We start from the raw sequence: 21,273 nt of genomic DNA on the forward strand, positions 1-21,273 counted from the left end.
TCTCTAACTTTACACAAGTGTGCAAAATTTCAGATTGATAGGATAAGTAGAAGTGTATCAAATTTCGATTACAAGATTTGTAGAAGACAAATAAACAACAAGAAGTGAAGTTAAAGAGAAGTGTTGTAAAAAGAGGTGGATATGATTATTTTATTGATTTTTGAAAATCATATTTTAATTGCGGATTTATGCATGTTAAATTGCGGATGAGGAACCATGAGGAGTCACTGAGTGGTTTCAACATTAATGTAATGGATTCAACTTGGAGAAAATATTAATCAATACGTTATGAACTGAAAATAGTAAAGGAGAACTAATAGGTTTGAATTTCAGGACTTCAAGCAGTAAAACATGTATTTTTTTATTTCTAATTAACTACGGAGAAGCTAGGTAATAGTGATGTAATCAAAAGGCTTTGAACAACACCTTTCGTTTACAAACTCAATGATAACCACAAAAATCTCAACCCCAACACCTTGGTATCTAAACGGTTTAAGCCTGCATTTAATACTTCCATTTCAATTTATTCAAATTCACATATACTCTTATTTTAAATCAATTTAGTTTGTGATTATCCAAAATCTTCCCTACTGCACCCTGGTAAACTTGGCTTTTTGTGCTACTTTAAACTTTTCTGGTACATTAATTCAAGGAATAACTAATTGTCAAATTAGTTTTCAATATATGCGAATCAAAGTAAAGAAAAGAAATTCTCAATTTTTCACCCAATATTTGCATCATCGTTGTGCATGACTTTATAAATACGCGTATATTTACCGGAACATCTGAAATTTCTCCTTCCGTTACGATTGTCCACTGGTTGATGAATTTCTGGAAAGGGGTTTTGGCATAGCACTTGAGCTTTGGAGAAATTTTACGGCTCTTTTTGGCGCGTTTTCTCATTTATGGAAAAAAATGCACTATTGTGCTCGTCATGTCCGTCCGTCTGTCTGTCTGTTTGTCCGTCCGTCTGTCCGTCCGTCCGTCCGTGACCTCAAATTTTCGTCGACGAGAAAATGCACTCTCTGTCACTCACTGCAGTGAGTACTGAGTTATAATTTTTTTGTTATTGTATACTTTTGAGTAGTGCATACTTTGGGCTTCGTAAAACGGAGAATTTATATTATTTTAAACTAAAGTGAATTTAATAAACGATAAATCTAAATTCATTTTCCCATTCCGATTCTTTCTGAATCTTCCGATTCCCATTCCGATTCTTTCTTGCAGACAAATAATGTATTGAAACTCCATGAAGATTTGTATGTAATGATTATCATTAATTAACTGAATTAACCGATCAGAATTTGCTTTTATCAGAAGCATTAATCAATTCAACGAATAGTTCCTTTACGCTTTGCTGGCTGTGACGATTGTATTGACTAAAATAATTTTGTTGAATTTCAGGAACTCATTGTTTTAAAATTCGCAACTTGAACCCTAAGATTTTTCATTTAAAAATTTTCATCATTAGACACTGTCATAAATTACTAATATGCTGCTGAAAAATAATTGAGACCACTTGTTTACAATGAGATAACTGGAGCGAATACATAAATTCAAAATTTCACAATCAATCTATCGTTATCCTGAGTTTGAAGTTTCTTGCATTGAGCACGAAACATAGCCAAATTCAATAAAACAAAAAGCATTCCACCATAGTTTTTGTATTTTCTGATTTTTGATACATTTAACGTAATTCAACCATAAACAAGAACATCTTATCGATGTTTGCACAAACGCATTTAGCTGCAACAAAAGAAACAATCATAAATGTTCTAATAAATATAACAATGTATATAGTAAATATTTTTGCTTTGACCTTGCCAAACGAACAAGCTATATGTTATGAGTCATGCTATGAGTCAAGTTATGTATATGGTCCCAAAATGACATCAAATTCTTTTATTCAGAGCGACACTCATACTAGGACCTAATGTTCGTTCACGAACAACAAAATAATTTTTGGATTCATGCAAAAATGATATCTTGGCTAGAATTTGATTCAAATTTATATTTATTTGAATTTGCAAATAATTTTACGTGGAGTGTATTTAGTGTATAGAAGAAAATGATGACCCATAAATAAAGCGACAATAAATTTGAAACGTTTGTGTGGATAAATAGCCCAAATCGTCATGTTAATGATGACCGTGATGGCTTTCGTGGTGATCGTGATCACCCTTCTTGTGACCGTAGGCCTTGTGATGTTTGTGGTGACCCTCATCACCATAGTGCTTCTTGTGCCCCTTGTCGTGGTGATGATGGTGACCCTTCTTGTGGTGGCCTTTCTTGCCGTGCTTGTCGTGATGCTTGTGAGACTGTGCAAAAATATTTGACTTTAGTTTGGTTACTTGATGAAAATACTTGAATTTAGTTTGGTATTATAAGAAATGTTTCAATACCTCTATATTATTAGTTCTAATTTAGGATGAGAATATTGATGATAAAATATTTGGGGGGGATTTCACACAATATAATAACTTAATTTCTTGTGTGCTGACTTCACAGACGTACTTCGGATACGCTTTGATTTTCAAATAGAATCGCCACTTATTTTTCCGCATTTACTCTAGATAAAGTAGAGCTCACAAGCTCATTATTTTTTAATTAATTCCAGATGTATAATTTCAACATGAAAATCATCATGATGAAAATACTGCTAAGTTAAAAATAACATAAATTACTTACATGATGCTTTCCGCCTTTGTGATGGCCTTCTTTGTGGGACTTGTGGTGCTTGTGGTGTTGGTCGTAGTCCTTGTGGTGCTTCTTAAAGTCGCTGTCGTCCCAGAACTTCTTCTTGTGGCCGTGTTCCTCCTTGTGGTACACGTTCTTGAAGCCCTGGGGCAATACGTAAGAACATTTAGAATTATAACAAATAACATATATAACAGAAAATTTAGAGTTTATCACTGGTAAAAAGCATTAGGGCAAGCATTCATCAGAGCAAACTTCCATCACGGTATCTTCATTCCAGAATTAAATTTCATTCGGGATTGATATAGTCTCAATTCTGAGATTGAGGGCTTTCGGGTTTATTATTCGTATGCTTTCATAACGACTATGTAACTTATATTTTATATTAGAAAATTCGCATCATTTAAGAGCCACGGTTTTTGGGGGCCCATAATTTTTTCATCTTGCGCATAGATTTTAATTTGAACTGTAGAGAATAAAAGCGCCGAATTTCGCGCCATCCTTTGCAGCATTAATCATTTGATTCACCGAGAGCATGGATATTTATTCAAATATTAATACAATTCCGTGATCTATCAAGATATTTATTAATTTGAACGCTGTTTATGATTTTATGCTCACCTTATGCTTGTGTCCCTTCTTATGATGACCTTTCTTGCCATGATTATGTCCTTTCTTGCCTTTCTTGCCATGTTTGTGATGGCCGTGATGATGTTTTTCGTGGTGATGGCCTTTGTGGTGCTTACCACCTTTGTCGAAGTGGCCCTGTTAACAAACGTATCATCAGAATTTAAATTGAAATAATTCGAAACTAAGATAACTAGTTTTTCAACAATTTCACTGGAATGCACTCCTTTGACATGTCGTCAGGTTTCCGAGCTTAGATTTTAGGTGAAATTTCTAATGTGAATATTGCTGGATGATTCAATAAATGCTAAATTATAAATTGAAGACTTTAAATACAGATTCTCGTTTCACAATTACCTGAGCAGCAAAATATGGATTGGTTTAGTTATTTTTAATCATGAATAAGACCTAAAGTGACGAACGCCTTCTCAAACAAAAAATTGTCCTAATTGAGAAATTATGTTTTATATGTAGTGATACAGGGAGTAAGATCAAGATACTGATCCAATTCGAGATACAGCGATTCCTCATCTAACGTGTTTTTTTTCTACAGAAGGTAGCTACTGACAGTTCTTATTTTAATATTTAAGTTAGAATGTTTTTTTAAGTTATCATAAACCGCAGACCAGCGAAGATCAGAGAATGAATTTTCTCATTAGCATTACTTGAGTAATATTAAATAGTAATATAGTGATAGAACAATAATAAAATTATTATTACTAAAAAGCAGGTAATGAAGTGGAGCCTCGCTAGGTGAAGCGCGATATTGCTAGGTGTTACTGTACTGCTATGTTGTAAACTCTAGGAATTCGTTTCAAGTTATCGGTCTCTTCCTGAAATTTTGATATTGTTGAATCTTGAATGTTTCATAAGTCATATGTGAAAAATATAAAGCCTCATAGCAAATTTAGATTTAAATGTTTGATTTGTAATTGAATGATATGATTAATTTGAAATACAGCGAATCGAAGTAAACATAATTCTTGCATTCAAGGAAAAATGAATTTATAATTTATGGATGAAATCTAGGCAAACTGGAGATGGTTCTTCACCCACCTTCTTGTGACTTTTGCTGAAGTCTCCTTTATGGTGTTTCTTGTGGCCGTGTTTGGCGTGGTGGCCTTTATGGCCTTTGTGGCCGTGCTTTTTATGGTGGCTTTTGTGATGATGGCCGTGGTGACCGTGATGGTGACCCCCTGATAATTTCGCGCATATTTACAAAATTTGTTTTAAAACCGATTGATTTTACGGAACCATAACGACAAATATTTAAAACAAAATTTTAATATTACAATTCTAGAACCCTGCTACCTGGTACCGTGCAATAATTATATAATTCCATAACTCAGACGGAAAATATCGTATTTGAAATTCAGATAATAAGCGTAAATATAATTAAAGCTGCCAGGGCAAAAGTGTTGAAACTAAAATGTTCAACCCTGTAGAATGTAATTAAAGCATTCTGAACCACATAAACCAGCTAATTTAGCATTTATTAAATCACGATTTGGAGGCACATAATGTGCATCAAGTTCAAATTATGAGCCTGGCGGAAGATAGGACTTACCCGCTGCGGTAAGTAGCGGGTAGGTTGCCACATGGGACACCTGCTGGGCGCCGGCTGGGAGCAGATCAGCGCCGGCTGGGAGCAGATCAGCGCCGGCCAGGCGTGGGCTGTAGGCTCGGAGCTCCTCGTCGGCCTCCTTGCCTGCCGTGCCGGCCGTGCTCTGGCTCACCAGAGCCGCTGCCAGCGCTACCAACACTGCCGTCTGCAATTGGGGACAATATTATTTGATTGCTGCCATAATTTTGTCTATAGTACAATAAACTTTTTTTAATTCGTTTGATTAAAGGTATTCGTTGGCTTGTCTGATAGTAACGAAAACGAGAGAGAATATTTAGGATACATTTTATATATTTAATACTTTGTGCATTTCTAGAATACACACATCTTAATACCAAAAGGAAAATTCCCATGATAATCGTTTGCCACTTCAAAAATTGCTTACGTGAATGATAACAAATGTTTTGAAAATCTTGCCTGCAGGCAAGGAAAAATTAAGAAGAATAAAATGTATGGGCTAAAATGGAATTGAAACTCTATGAATTAAAAGATATATGACTAGAGAGAGTTTTTTGTAAGAATCAACTTGATTCAAGCTGAAGCTGTTTTTGCTTTTTACCTACCCTCATAATGGCCCTCATGCTGCGAAGGCGATGATGTTGTCGGGCTGAGAGCAGCCGCAAGACTGATGACTCTCACTCAACGGCGCTTTTTATAGCCGGCCACGCGGGTCAGTTCTTCGTTCGTTCGTCACGCACGCACGATGCCGAACAAACTTCCAAGTTAGTAACACAGAAGTTGTTCCTCGCAAGAGGAATTAAAATTCTAAGATAAACTTATTGATATTTTTACTAGCTCCATTAAACCATTTTTCATGCTGCCACAGTTGAACCCTTTATCAATTAAATCAGGATAACTTCAGAGTAATGCCTGCACGTCGTAAACTTTCGTCATAATTCGGATATCGATTCCTAATATGACATCGGTTTATTATATAATCATAGGTGAAGCCATTTTCCGTCCGAGATTTGAAATCTCCATCCAGGAACAGCATTCAATCATTGTGAGTAACATTCAAACAATTTTTGGGAAATGCGAGCGTCATTGTTACTAAGTTGCATGAAAAATTTTGTTAAACAGTAGATGGTGCATAGCAGTCATTTGCGTTAGCCACTAGATGGTTTCTGTCAATTGTGTTTGCCACTAGATTGCGACTTTCGTTTGTGTTTGCCACTAGAATGTTACTGTCATTTGTGTTTGCCACTAGATGGTTTCTGCTAACTATGTTTGCCACTAGATGGTGATTGTCATTTGTGTTTGTCATTAGATGGTGACTGTCATTTGTGTTTGCTTCAAGATGGTTTCTGCCAATTGTGTTCACTAGATGGTGATAGTCATTTATGCTTGACACGTAGATAGTTTCTGCCAATTGTGTTAGCCACTAGATGGTTCCTGGTAATTGTGCTGGCCACTAGATGGTGGCTGTCATTTATGTTAGCCACTGTATGGCTGCTTGCCCAATGTTCATGCATGCAGGTTGTATGCTCCAGCGTCCAGGAACGATAAATTAAAATTTTCTAACGTTCAACATCGACGAGAATCAATGTCTTTTCCTTAGAATTTCATTACTAAACAAACCTGTATTTCATATACTCATCAATTTCAGTGAATGATCATATTTTACCAAATCATCTTTTCTTGAAATATAATTTTTTTATTTTTCAGTAACTAAGATCGTTTATTTTGTTTCATTATTTTATATTTTTTACTTTAATTTTATAAATGTATATAGTGAAGACTCACTCTCCTGCAAAACAACTTTTATTACGAATGAGTTACGAACTTGAATTATTGGATAGTTTGGTTTCGTACAAGATATTTGTGTAATTAAATATTATAGTAACACAGCATTTAACAAGAACTTACAAAATTTAAATAACAACGCTGTCAAAATCTGAATCCAGACAAAACGTATTCATTGTTTAGTTTCTAAGTTTCAGTTCAATCAGTTTCTTACACAAAGCTGGAGATCGAACAACCTCTTTGTAATGCAAGAACTTACGCAACACGTTTTCTGTTGCGATGCTCATCGCTTCTAAAAAACTGATCGACGCAACCTGCGGTCATATCAGCAAGCTTCTTCCTGGTACAGCCGGTCTCGAAACTTTACGTCGATTATTTCCGATGACGAATGCAACGCAATTATTCGTAATTTCACACTGATTCGTAGCACTACTATGATTCGCACTCTCAAGCTTATGAGTAACAACACATTTCTTCGTAGCACCACACTGATTCGTAGCTTCAGACTGATTCGTAGCTCCACACTAAATCATAGCTCCCATCTAATTCGTAGCTCCACACTAAATCATAGCTCCCATCTAATTCGTAGCTCCACACTAATTCGCAGCTCCACACTAATTCGTAGCTCCCATCTAATTCGTAGCTCCACACTAATTCACAGCTCCACACTAATTCGTAGCTCCCATCTAATTCGTAGCTCCACACTAATTCGCCGCTCCACACAAATTCGTAGCTTCATATATATTCGCAGCTCCACACTAATTCGTAGCTCCACACTAATTTGCAGCTCCACTCTAATTCTTCAACGTCGTACATTTCGACGCTACTTCAACGTGGAAATTGTGTTGAATTCTGACGTAACAAAGCAATTTGTAGAAGGTCTTATCAGGTCAACATGTTCTATCATGAATGTCACAGTATTCACGCGATTTCGACGTTGAAGCAACGTCGAAATGTATATACGACGTTGAAAAAACGACGTTTGTTCACTTTTCATTCTGGACTAATATTCAACGTTATTTCAACGTTGTGAAATACGTTATTTCAACGTTGATTTAACGTGTTATTGCCTGCGGGGATGCAACTAGGATTTAAGCGGAAGAAGGCAAGTATTTTAACGGATCCTTATCATAAATTACACAACATTCCTTTTCGTCACCTGCTCGCATCCTCTTATCCACCTGTTCTCGTTCACTATTTCACTCACTCTCTCTTCTCTAATCCGCCTATTTTCACTCTCTCTCCTCTAATCCACCAACTCTCACTCTCTCTCCTCTAATATACCTTCTCTCACTCTCTCTCTCTCCTCTAATCCACCTACTCTCACTCTCTCTCCTCCATTCCCCCTACTCTCACTCTCTCTCCTCTAATCCACCAACTCTCTCTCTCTCTCTCTTCTCTAATCCACCTTCTGTAATCCTCCATTCCACCCTCGCACCTTCCCCTCCCGCCTTGTCGTACGTGACGGTGGCTTCGAGTCACGTTCAAGTGGACGAAAAATGCATTTTTTTGCGCATCGGCGCGCTTTTACTTTCAGTTCGACTGGACGAGCTCGTCTTTCGGTTGAAAGAAACTGAAAATTTGTGAAATTAATCAAGAAATAAATACGAAATAGTCTGGAAATGAATCGAATCCGTGTAGATAAACACTGATCAAATAAAAATCTATTGATTGAAATTGAAAAATTTAGGAACATTTCCACACTTTATCAATTATCGTTCATTACAGAGATGATTATCAAGTGTTAAATATTACGAATTCCATATAAATATATAATAAAACGTTTCATATTTTTAAATTATTACAATTAATATAATTTTGTTGGGATCGAAATTAGTAATTTTGATACATACAATTACTGTTCAATCAACGTATTGTTGTTTAATCACTACCTCATATGCTAATTTTAATTAGATCTAAATGGTTATTCCATTAATTTTAATGCGTTTGCATTTTCAGTCAAGTCGAATGAAAAGATTACAAACTCATCTATGAAAAATAATATCTTTCCACCATAGCTGCTGAAATGAAATCGAAAAACTAAAAAGAGCAGCGAAATCAACATTCAAGAAGTGTTTGCCTTCAGTAAATTCTTCATTTTTCGAATGGAATATCGTCAAGTTATTTTGTAATCATTCACGTGATCATCGTCTCAATTATCTTGCAAAACTTTAATGAAGGCGAGTTATACTGAAAATTTTGTCCTGGGGTTTTGCATAACTAAAAGTGCTTCAAAAATTTTGAAATTAATTAACTCCTTTTTGCTAAGACTACTAAATATCGATAGGATAATGATCAGCAAAAATTCCTCCTTACGATCTCAAAGTTCCTGTGAACTGGACGATGTAACATGAAAAAATTCCAAGCCTCCATCCCCGTTCTCTGAAAGAATGATTCGGTTATATTGATCAAAAGCGACACACTGTCTGCACGCTCCCCCCCCCCTCTCACTTATCTTGCCTTATATTCATGTTCATCGCATAGTTCCAACTCGCATAATTTAGTTTCGTAAAATTCAGTTATGTAAAATTCAGCAATGTACAATTTAGTTTCGTAAAATTCAGCCACGTATACTTTAGTTGGTTATAATTCAGACACAAATAATTTTTACGAAACTTCAGCTTCGTAGAATACAGCCTCATGTTATTCAGTTTCTTAAGCATCATTTTCGTGAACACCAGTTTCATAAAATTCAGCCTTGTATAATTCAGTTTCGTAAAATTAAGCCTCGTAGAATTTAGTTTCGTAAAATTCAGCCTCGTGTTATATTGTTTCGTGAATTTCAGTCTCATCAAATTTAGCCTCGTGGAATTTAGTTTCCTTAACTTCAGTTTAGCAAAATTCAGTCTCGTAGAATTTAGTTCGTCAACTTCAGTTTTGTAAAATTCAGCCTTGAATTATTTAGTTTCGTAAATTTCAGCCTCGTAGAATTTATTTCGTAAACTTCAGTTTTGTGTAATCGGGCTCGAATTATTTACTTTCTTTAAAGTAAGTCTCGTATATTTTAATTTCATATAAATCAGCTTCGAAAATTCTGCGTCTTATAGTTCTGGCTCACAGAATCCTGCAAGGCAGTAAAAATTCTGTCTCTTATAGTTCTGGCTCACAGAATCCTGCAAGGCAGTAAAAATTCTGCGTATTATAGTTCTGGCTCATAGAATCCTGCAAGGCAGTAAAAATTCTGCGTATTATAGTTCTGGCTCACAGAATCCTGCAAGGCAGTAAAAATTCTGCGTATTATAGTTCTGGCTCGCCTAATCCTGTTAGGTGGCAGCAAAAGATGCAGTCTTGTCGCACTCACTTGTTGGACGTGTAATAAATGTATTATTAGAGACGATAAGTGCTTCCAAGAGCGACCATGAGTAATATCTTCCTGAGTTATATTAGAGACCATCTTGTAGAAAAGAAAGAAAAAATGAAGAAGAAATATAAGAAAGAAGATGCTGCATAAATGTTAATTTGAAGGTACAAATACATAAATAAATTACCTTAGAACGAGCATTTACTGTGAGATATTTGAAAATTAAGTATAGAATTTGTATGATTTAGCATAATCCTGCAAATTTAGCCAAACTCGTGCATATTTATTGACATTACGTAAAAAAATCATCAAAATTTCATATTCCTGCTTTCAAATAATATAGCAAACCACGAAGTGATTAGTACACTCAGAAAATGAGTGAGTCATGTTGTTCAGATAGTGACGCGTTCTGCTCGTAGCTCTGATGTCAAGCCTAACTGGGCCATTATGTATGGCAGAAGCAGGAAGGCATCATAATTTGGGCAAAGACTCACACAATTTTTCTAGTGTAACCTGTAATATTTTTTTACCTCTGCTAAAGATGATCAACGTCTCTTCAAGCGGAGATTATAATCATATTTTATTGATATAAAAATTTATTTTAACAGAGAAAGATGATTCGGCTTAGGGAGATCAATTATTATATTGATCTCCATATCCATGTATAATTCCATATTATAAAAATGAATTTTATCCATTTTGTCACTAATTGCTGTTTATTATTCTTAAAAATAATAACTCAAAATGTAGATTCCTTGCCTGATTTTTTTTGAAAATTATTCGAAGTACTGCAAGGATATTTGAAACATTAACAGGTGGATGCAATTTTTCTTTCAAAATTTATTAAGATGAATTGATTATTGCGACGAAATTACCCCAGCGGTCCATAACGAAAATTGTTTCGTGTTTCATGTTTCAGTTGAGCGAATAATTTTCCACCGGGGTTTACAATTATTTTTTTCTACAATTTTATTTGTGATTTTTTGGAAACATGAAAAATCGCTCTTAGGTTGAAAAAAATTAATTTGTTTAGATTTTTATTAAATTAAAGGACTGACGACATATTTCATCACGTTTCAAGGCACTGAAGTTTTAATTATGTACAAGTTTTTTCGGTTAAGGCTAAGCGTGGTGGTGGTCATGTTTAATGATGTCCATCATGTCCATGATGGTCGCCATGGCCTTTATGGTCATCATGTTTCCAATGATGGTCGTCATGTCCGTGATGGTCATCATGTTTCCAATGATGGTCATCATGTCCATGATGGTCATCATGCTTCCAATGATGGTCATCATGTCCAAGATGGTCATCATGCTTCCAATGATGGTCATCATGTCCATGATGGTCATCATGTCCATGCTGGTCATCATGTTTCCAATGATGGTCATCATGTCCATGATGGTCATCATGCTTCCAATGATGGTCATCATGTTTCCAATGATGGTCATCATGTCCATGATGGTCATCATGCTTCCAATGATGGTCATCATGTCCATGATGGTCATCATGTCCGTGATGGTCATCATGCTTCCAATGATGGTCGTCATGTCCGTGATGGTCATCATGCTTCCAATGATGGCCATCATGTCCATGGTGGTCGTCATCATGTTTCCAATGATGGTCATCATGTCCATGATGGTCATCATGTTTCCAGTGATGGTCATCGTGGCCTGAATGTCCTTCGTGATTGTCATGGTGTCCTTCCTTATGTCCATGCGCCTTGTGGTGTTCATGGTGGCCTTTATGGCCATGTTTGTGGTGATGGCCTTTGTCGTGGTGGTGATGGTGGCCCTTCTTGTGATGGCCTTTCTTGCCGTGCTTGTCGTGATGCTTGTGTCCCTGCTCAGATAAGTTCAAGAAATATTAATGATTGAAATATTCTTATAAAAACTGGAATAAAAAGTTGAAGATACTACTAATAAAGTCATTTAATATTTAGTAATTATGTTTTTTAACAAATATTATTATGGAAATAATTTGTGGATCTTCGCCGGTTAACGGGTTCAAATGGAATTCGATCGGCAGAAACAGTGTAGGAAATGTTTTTAAACACTTAAAACAATCAAAACTTACCGAAAAATTACAAAATAAATACTTATATAAGTATTATCAGTCAATCAATTTCCAATCGCCGATTTAACCTATTGCCTGTAACGTTATATCCGCGATTGGTGAGAGATAACTTTTTTCAGCTTAAAGTTTTTGGTAATAGAGTTTGGCTACAGTACCTGATTGGTACCTGAATTATCTGAGTTAGACATGAGAGCATCCAATTAATTAAAAATAAATTTTGGTCGCGAGCCCTAAAAAATTGTGTCTGAACGAATTTCACAAATTTACAAAAATCCACATGAAATTTAAGTAGTTTTTAAGCTAAAGTTTTATAGTTTGGTTTTATAGTTCAAATATATAATATATATTAATTCCTAATAAATAATTGCAAGAATATATATATATGTATAATAATATTTAATTTATATAAGTGGGAATTCCCCGACCTTTTTGCTTGCCTTCTTGAAGTGTCCCGCTTTGTGGTGCTTGTGATGTTTATGATGACCGTCGTGCTTCTTGAAGTGTTTTTTAATCCCATCTTCGTCGTGGAATTTTTTCTTGTGGCCAAACTCCTTCTTGCCGTGCGCGTTCTTGAAGCCCTAAAAATCAAAAACTGTTATAAACGAATTCTCGTTCTATTTTGAAAGGCATTTTCATATACAATATTTTTATATTCAGTTTCTCATATTTTGACGGCTGCCATTTGACGCGAAAAATACTACAAAAGATAAAATTTCAAAGCTGGAATGAATATAATCAATATATACAATATATATAAAATTGAATATTGAAAATTTCAAATATGGAATACTATAAAAATATTGGTACATAAATTTAAATTTAGGAACAAAAAATTTATCAATCAGTCCTCGAACACAAAATTTAACGTTGGTATATGCAGAGTATGCCAAACAATCCAGTTCAATAAACGTAGGTTATTAACGACTAGATATTTTAATGGGGAAAAATATTATTCGATTGAAGACTATGGATATATTATGGCTCTCGTGGTGAAACTAAGTTAGAAAAACAAGCAGAGGAAGAAGTACAGGAGATAACAATCAACGATAATCTTGCGGATAAACAATGTTTCTTTTTTAATGGAAATTGACTCCCAAATACCATACATAATTTGTCCAAAAAAAGTTCAACCATAGCATGTTATCATATTTTTTGCAAATTCACATCAAATTTAAATTTTTCAGTGATACATTGCACCTATTTTTCACCATGAAACAAGCCTTACTTTATTTTTGTGTCCGTGGTGCTCGTGCCATTTTTTGCCTTTTTTATGTCCCGTTTGGCATTTTTTGCCCTTTTTAAAATGGCCCCCGTAGTGTTTTTTGTGATGATCTCCTTTGTGGTGCTTGGCGCCTTTGTCGAAAAAACCCTTTGGAAACAAAAATAATTTCTTCATTTAGATGTACATTGAGCCACATCAGAAATTGAAATTTAAATTCGATGCGTATTTGAACCAGCCAATCGAAAGAGGAAAACCCTTTGATAATATCTAAACATTTTTAAGAATTTCCAATTCACTATTTCTGCTTATTTCTGCTTCAGTAGTGTTCAATAGCTACTATTGAACGCTATTAAACACTTTCAAATAGTGTTCAATAGTGTTCATTAGTGTTCAATATAGTGGCTATTGAACACTATTGAACATTATTGAACACGCGTTAGGCAATTTGTAACGCTACGATAAAAGATTTTGCAATAATAAATTTAGTCAAGTACTCATCCAAATATCAAGAAAAAGCATTTCATATTTAGGTTACCGAAAAATATGAAAATAACCATATTGAACGTCATATAACTGAAAGAGGTTCATGTTGACAGGATAACTACATGTGTTATCGTATAGGAACCTTTTTGTGAGCCTTCCCAAAGATATAGCAACATATTCTACAGTTTATTAACCTTTTTATGGGTTTTATCAAAGATATAGCAACATATTCTACAGTTTACTAACCTTTTTATGGGCCTTTTCAAAGTCCCCTTTGTGGTGCTTGTGATGCCCTTTCTTATCATGGTGACCCTTATGGCCTTTCTCCCCGTGACTCTTTTTATGGCTTTTATGGTGGTGACTCTTATGGCCATGTTCTCCTGTATGTAATGATATGCATTAATCATGATTAATGAACTAAAGTCTCATTTTGGAATTCTTCTATAATAACTTTATTTAATATTGTGAATTTTTTTAAAGATGAAGATGGGTGCAAAAAAATTGAATCATTTATTATTTTAAGTAAATTTTCTTGTAATTCAAAATATTTGAGAAGATTCAAACGCAAATACGAATTAATGTGACGAGAATTTAATGGGTGAAATATTCCATAAACTTTCCCGGAGCTATCGTGGAATATTGCAACAATTCGAAAAAGTCTACGGTATTTGCGGTCAACATTTAACTATCTATTCACATGTGTCATTCAGGCATGGTCTATATATTATGATAAAAAACACGAATCTTCATTAATGTATTATTTTTTTAATTGATATAATATTTTTTTAGTCAAATTTAAATTTAAATTTTGTTAGTTTAGTTAAATTAAATTTTAAGGCTTAAATGACCATGCAATTATTCTTCGAATAAATGAATTTCTAAACAGATATAAAATATACAGTTTACACATAGAAGACATAAAATCAAATTTATAATTACCTGCAGCAACCAGCAATGGCTCATCAACGATAACTGACACTTGCTGGCTGTGGCTGACAGCCATGTCAGGAACAGGCCACTCAAAGGCTGATTTTCTCAAATCATAATTACTGATAGGCGTCATCAGTTCGTCGGCCGTCAGGACTACTCCAGAAGTCTCCTGACTCACTACCTGGCTGACGCATGCTGACCAAGCTGTCAGCAGTAGCAGCACTCTCTGTCGGTTCAAAATTCAATTAGTAAATTTTTCATTATTTAAAAAACAATCTTTATGTAACAATTATTCATATAGTAAATATTTCCTTAAGTAAAACAATTTTTTACGAAAGAATTCACAGAGTATATCTTTCCTTAAATAGAAACAATTACTATAGTTAGTCTTTCAACAGAAAAATAACGGTTGCTCGAATATACCAGTAAAACATGGCGGATGCAATATATCATAGGATATTCTTTACCATATTTACTGTTATTTTTTGCGATATATAATTTTGCAACAAATATTATAATGAATGGATCCGAAATGTGCACATATTATTCTTTAAAAAATTATTCTGGCTTTTTCATAATATTAAATATTTTCAGTGCCCATGTATTCCCAAATCGGTTGTTAATTTTTCCAATGCGGTGTCGAATGACTCGAGAAAATTTATTTTTAAATTATAGAGAATTTCTGTGGGTATGTATTAATCAAGATTTACCGCCATTTTTTATCATAAATAATCATTATTGAATATTTACATGATAAATTAGCAAATTAACAACAAAACATTGATTTTATTATCAAGGAGATTTATTTTACGCTAAGTCATTTCAATATTCCAACGTATTAATAATAATAATTACAATAATTCTTCTATTGTATTATAAACATATAAGTGTTATAACTAATTATGTCTACATACCAATCGTTATATTCTTCAAAATAGTCATACATGTAGACAGCAAATAATAAAGAGTTTTCGTATTATGATACAACTGTCACGAAGTGGAGAGCGTAGTCCTCAAAATATTAGTCTACATTTAAGAAACTTTTTATGTCATTTGATTTAGGAATGTCAATAATGTCTAAAACAATTAATCTACTTCCAAAGAGGAAGTAGTCATTTCAATCAATAAAATTTTCGTCAACTAAACAATTTTTTAGTCAAATAAAGATAACGCAGGCCGTGCAACAGCACGAAGCGACTGCAGACAAATAAAGCATTCCATTCAAATAGAAATAAATCAGGCTGTGCAACAACAGGAAACTACTCAAGGCATAGAAAACGTTCCACTTAAATAAGGACAAAGCAGACCGTGCAACAACAGGAAGCGACTGCAGGCAAAGTAAACGTTCCACTTAAATAGAAATAAAGCAGGCTGTGCAACAACAGCAAGCGACTGCAGGCATATAAAACGTTCCACCACAAATGAAGATAAAGCAGGCCATGCAAAAAAGCAAGCGACTGCAGGCAAACAAAACGTTCCCCTTAAATAAAGGCAAAAGAGACCGTACAACAACAGGAAGCGGCTCCGTGCAAAGAAAACTTTTCAAATGAATAAAGACAAAGCAGGCCGTGCAACAACAGGAAGCGACTGCTGGCAAAGAAAACGTTCCACTCAAATAAAGACAAAGCAGACCGTACAACAACAGGAAGCGACTGCTGGCAAAGAAAACGTTCCACTCAAATAAAGACAAAGCAGACCGTGCAACAACAGGAAGCGACTGCTGGCAAAGAAAACGTTCCACTCAAATAAAGACAAAGCAGACCGTGCAACAACAGGAAGCAGCTCCAGGCAAAGAAAACGTTCCACTCAAATAAAGACAAAGCAGGCCGTGCAACAACAGGAAGCGACTGCTGGCAAATCAAACGTTCTGTCGAGCGCAGCTAGGCAGATACGTGCGCACTGAGCGAGCAGCTTACGTGACGCAACGAATGGATGGTGAAGACAAACTTTCGTCTGTGTGTATCGCTAAGTTAAAAAAACGGAGTTTTTCTCGTGGGAAGCTCTATGGTTTACCAAGTTCTGTAACTTTAATCTGGTGGATGCAGTGAGGTCAATAATAAATCACTAACAATTTTAATTTTTATTACAAGTATCTCGGGTATATGTTTCTAGAAAGAATATTGTTGCAAAGCCCGAATTCAATTTAGTATTATTCTGAATAGGATACAAGGAGTACAAAAGATTTCATATAAATAATGTGAATTTAATATTGTATCCTTCATGATTGAATCAAAACTTCAAAATTTCGGAACTCGAAATTTTGCAAATTAATATTTCAGATCGATTGAATTCTTATTGCCTGACAAAATTAAAAAATTGAAAACAAATTTTCAGAAGGTACATCTTTCAATCAATTTGAAAATGATATCGTGAGATATCAGTATTTAACATTTTTAATCCTGCAAACTCGGTTCGAAAAGTTCCGGTTTGGTAGTACAATTATTTTATTGGAATTTTGGTAATAATTCTTTGCTTGTTTGTTTCTTCAATTATTATCTAGGACAATATAAATTGTTGAATTGGCCTCCAATAATTTTTATTCTAACATTCAAATAATATTTCCGGAACTGTGCGGAAAACTAATCTATGAAAACATAATGGAATAAGATAACTTGATTGCTTAATTTGATTTATACTTATAAAGTGGTCTTTTGAAAGTTATCTAATATTGCTTAAGCTAATCGAGTTTATTAGTAAAATATCCACTAAATTTTTACACTTAATTTATAAGAAGTTTAGGCAGCTCGAAATTTTCATATGAGCTTTTTGATTATGTAATAAAAATCCCCATATGTATTTCCCATAAACTATTTCTGCTACTTACATATAAGCTGCTTGTCATGGTGACGTCTCCTAAGGGAGGTGTTGCTAGTGTGTTTACCACCAATCAACTGAAGGATTGCGGCAACATCGCTTCTTTATATACACGCGAACGTCTTCCTGCATCCAAGAATCCAAGTTATTATTTACCTTAAGCTTGTTTACACTCGGAAAGAGATCGTTATTTTTTTGGAGGAAGACACGAAACGAGCATTCGAAAATTTCCTGCCTCTTACTCAAGAAAAAATCGGGAGCTTGAAATGCTGTGATGAGACCAAAAATATACATAAAAAAGAATGTGTAATTTATAGCTGCACTCGCAAGAATACTTAGCAATACAATAAAAATTCAATAATTAATGTCATCATATAACCGCTACAACCGCAATAATTTCACTTATACTGACTGCACGTTATGCACATCTCTGAATATCACGCCACCAATTGCGAACTTGAGATCACGTTCGCTATAGATCGTGACTTTGAGTTTCAAAATTCAATTATTTAAAGACCAACCGCAAAAATCTTCTCTGTGTATTTCATATTCCTGTAACTTTCACAATTCCAGGAAGTGAATTAAACTTAGCTTCATTATTTTCATTCAAAATTCGTTTGTTGGGTAGCGAATCATTTTAGGGCTCGTCGTTAGATGAAATTTTAACGCAAGTTTAAAATTTTGCCACTCACTTTAGAAGACTGTACAGTTAGTGCGTTGAATAAGATGCGTTTTAATTCACAAATTGGATGTTAAGTTATCGTAAGTTATCGTTTATGCCCATGCTATAAGAGCGTCAAGTTAGTCATAATGTTGTATGGAATCGTGAAAGAAAATAATTCGGAAGTTGTTTGCCCTGATTTTTTCTAGCAAAAGCCGTGAATCCTGTAGTTCTCAGGAGTAAATATCAACAGAACAGTTTGCTTTGTCTTCCAGTTTGAAAACTAGAACTCCCTTTGAAATCAAGTATTTGTGCTTCTGGCTGTTCTTGGTTTATGCTGCCGGCAGTGCTGTGTTTGTGCTGCTGGCTGTGCTGTGTTTGTGCTGCTGGCTGTACTGTGTTTGTGCTGCTGGCTGTGCTGTGTTTGTGCTGCTGGCTGTGATGTGTTTGTGCTGCTGGCTGTACTGTGATTATGCTGCTGGCTGTACTGTGTTTGTGCTGCTGGCTGTGCTGTGCTTGTGCTGCTGGCTGTACTGTGTTTGTGCTGCTGGCTGTGCTGTGCTTGTGCTGCTGGCTGTATACTGTGTCTGTACACACAGACAGCTCATGGAAGCGTCGATCTCTTTAATAGGATCAGTTCCGCGCTTGAGTCGTGATCGTTGGTGCTTGAAAAGATTTGACGACAAAACATTCAGCGTTTGATTCTATGAACATTTTGTGATGAAAACGATATTTTATACAACACTTCAAGTGAAGTAATAATTTTTTGCATATCGTTACACTGACATCTAGAACCCATTAATAGACTATTAGCACTTAACAAGTAATGACCCATCACATTAACAAACAAGTAAGGAATATTTATTTTATCAATTTTACACTCAAATTTCTTCGTTTTTCCGAGTTATTGCGAACATAAAGTAAAGTTTTCCTTCTATGTATTCATACTGATTCAGCACACATCAAATATTATCCGAGTTAAAAACAACTAGAATTTTTTCGTTCTGTATATACTAGTATGAGTGATAAGTGAGCGTGATAGTAAATTTTTTCAGACAATTTTTTATAAATTTATAACACGTGAAATTCAATCTTCCAAAAACATTCTGTTTCAAAACACAAAACTTTATATCAATACTTTTTTAGTTCAAATTAAATAGAGCAAAAATTCTACTTCTGAGTAATTCTAAAATTATACGTCGAAGAATTTTCGCATCATGAACAACTGACATAAAAATTAATCGCTATTAGAAATGAAATCCTTATTCATGAATAATATTATATATTGAGTAACAGGAAGCTTTCAATGACGGTAGCGCTCAGCTTTTAGTCTTGCTGCAGTTAACGCTACAAAAAACCTCATGTGAAACATTGTAGTTATTTTAATATTCGGTAAAATATTCATGCATAAGACACATAAGTTAAAATTAAAACAAATGTTAATACGTTTGAATAACTTCCATCCACGAAGTTGTATGAAAAATGCCACGTATGAAAATCTTACTGAGGGTACAATAAACTCTATATTTATTCCAGGTCCGGTAAGAAGACATCCTTGGATTTATAATTCAGGCTTCATAGGATCCAATGTTGCAGCTTACGATCGACCGTATAAGTCCAGTAATCCCTCTCAATATCGCGCTGCATCTACCGCGGTTTCATTCATGGCGGGTTTATACGAAATGTTTATGGGAAGAACAATTAAATAATGAAGCAAATAATTCATGAAATATAAATAAGGGGAAGCTTTCTCGGATGTTACCCGGTTCGTTGGTTTCTAGGAAGTCGACCGGCAGATTTAAACAGTCCGCGGAGCTCAATCGGCAGTAGGAATGTGGGAAGGATTTTTGAACAATTAAAACGATAAAAACTTTCCAAACAATCACAATATGAATATTTAAATAAGTTCTATCAGTCAATCAATTCCCTAAAGCGGCCGAGGTCTGGAACGTAACCCTCGCGATTGTTGAAGGATTACCACATGTGTCAGAAACACTAGTACATCTCAAACGTCAGTGCAGGTCTCGGAAACTCATTAAAAAAATAAAATAAAGAATGCCAATGAATATCTCGTTGCAGCTAATCTGTTTGACTCTATCAATCTTGGAATAACTGTTCGTTGAAATGCAACCTAAGATAAGGAGGACTAATTTGGATTGCATTTGATTTGATACAAGATTTACAGATTACATTTGAGTCAGAAGAAATATTTTTAGCGAGCAAGTGGATTTTTTGGATTTATTTATGTAAAATGTACTCGAATTGCACGGAATTAACACAGATGTCCGTGGTGCAATTACATTAATTTTAAAAGTAACTATATTTAAAATATGCGTGCCCCGTGAATGTAAAAATTACCTTAGCAATACTAAGCAAAAGTTGCAGTGAAAATATTTTGTCAATGTTCTGTGAGCATATCATACAACAAAACTTGAGATATATCTCACCTAAGTGACTGCAATTTTAATTAAAAAACTCAACGTATTCAACTTATTTAAAGTAGCGAGCGGAACGAATTAATTACCCCATGAAAACCAATTTATTAAAACCATGCTCAATAATGTCCTGGTAAAAAAATGCTCTATTAGTGAATTTAAAAAGTAATATTGACAAACCATTCATCCTGAAAATTTGTACGAATAAATGAAATAGTTTCTAACTGAAAACCATCGGTTTGGATAATGAATGATAAGTTTTTAGTTTGCACTCGCATATCTAATTTTATTGTTAGTTCACTTTTGGACTTAGGCATCGAAAAATAAATGAAAAGTTAATTTCATATGACATCAAGAAGTTTTACTTAGAGTAAATAATTTATTGTTCTTACCGTATTCCTGTTTTATTTTTAAGTCATCTTAAATTTCTCAAAAATATTTAAATCATCTAAGTCTTCTCGTGCTTGAATTTATTGTTTGCTATCAATAAATATATATTTTTGCGGAGACGATACGCTTATTAATTGAGGCAGGATTACGGTATCGACGAATATTTGAATCAAAATCTGATGAAAGAGCTTTGTCTATATATAAATAATAAATTAAAATAAGATGTTAAATTTCTTAGAAAAAAATTTAAAATTTGCACCGTGAGATGATAT

At 34.5% G+C, this 21,273-nt stretch overlaps 1 protein-coding gene across 3 annotated transcripts; it reads right to left on the reverse strand.

The window, feature by feature from the left end:
* Positions 1-1,647: 1,647 nt before the first annotated feature.
* LOC108677577 (histidine-rich glycoprotein) lies at positions 1,648-17,578 on the reverse strand. 3 transcript variants are annotated; one of them, XM_018165815.2, is made up of 9 exons: positions 17,526-17,578; positions 14,711-14,927; positions 14,018-14,151; positions 13,292-13,435; positions 12,492-12,644; positions 11,785-11,832; positions 3,319-3,333; positions 2,689-2,841; positions 1,648-2,318 (listed from the first exon to the last, which is right to left on the reverse strand). In XM_018165815.2, the coding sequence occupies exons 1-9, from the start codon at positions 17,541-17,543 to the stop codon at positions 2,139-2,141; spliced, it is 1,062 nt and encodes a 353-aa protein (XP_018021304.1). In that variant the 5' UTR covers positions 17,544-17,578; the 3' UTR covers positions 1,648-2,138. The 3 variants fall into 3 exon arrangements, with proteins under 3 accessions (XP_018021304.1, XP_018021306.1, XP_018021305.1); XM_018165817.2 differs by lacking the exons at positions 11,785-11,832; positions 12,492-12,644; positions 13,292-13,435; ... (1 more) ...; positions 14,711-14,927; positions 17,526-17,578 and adding exons at positions 4,381-4,520; positions 4,892-5,093; positions 5,524-5,568 and having other exon boundaries at positions 3,319-3,462; XM_018165816.2 differs by lacking the exons at positions 11,785-11,832; positions 12,492-12,644; positions 13,292-13,435; ... (1 more) ...; positions 14,711-14,927; positions 17,526-17,578 and adding exons at positions 4,381-4,520; positions 4,892-5,093; positions 5,512-5,561 and having other exon boundaries at positions 3,319-3,462.
* Between the last annotated feature and the right edge of the window lie 3,695 nt (positions 17,579-21,273).

The sequence above is a fragment of the Hyalella azteca genome, unplaced genomic scaffold (assembly GCF_000764305.2).
Source record: "Hyalella azteca isolate HAZT.00-mixed unplaced genomic scaffold, Hazt_2.0.2 contig5529, whole genome shotgun sequence".
Lineage (NCBI taxonomy): Eukaryota > Metazoa > Arthropoda > Malacostraca > Amphipoda > Hyalellidae > Hyalella > Hyalella azteca.

Coding starts and splice junctions, on each gene's coding strand:
- LOC108677577 (XM_018165815.2), bottom strand. Junction 14,152..14,710: donor GCCATTGCTGGTTGCTGCAG/GTAATTATAAAT, acceptor CATTACATACAG/GAGAACATGGCCATAAGAGT. Junction 12,645..13,291: donor ACCACGGACACAAAAATAAA/GTAAGGCTTGTT, acceptor TTTGATTTTTAG/GGCTTCAAGAACGCGCACGG.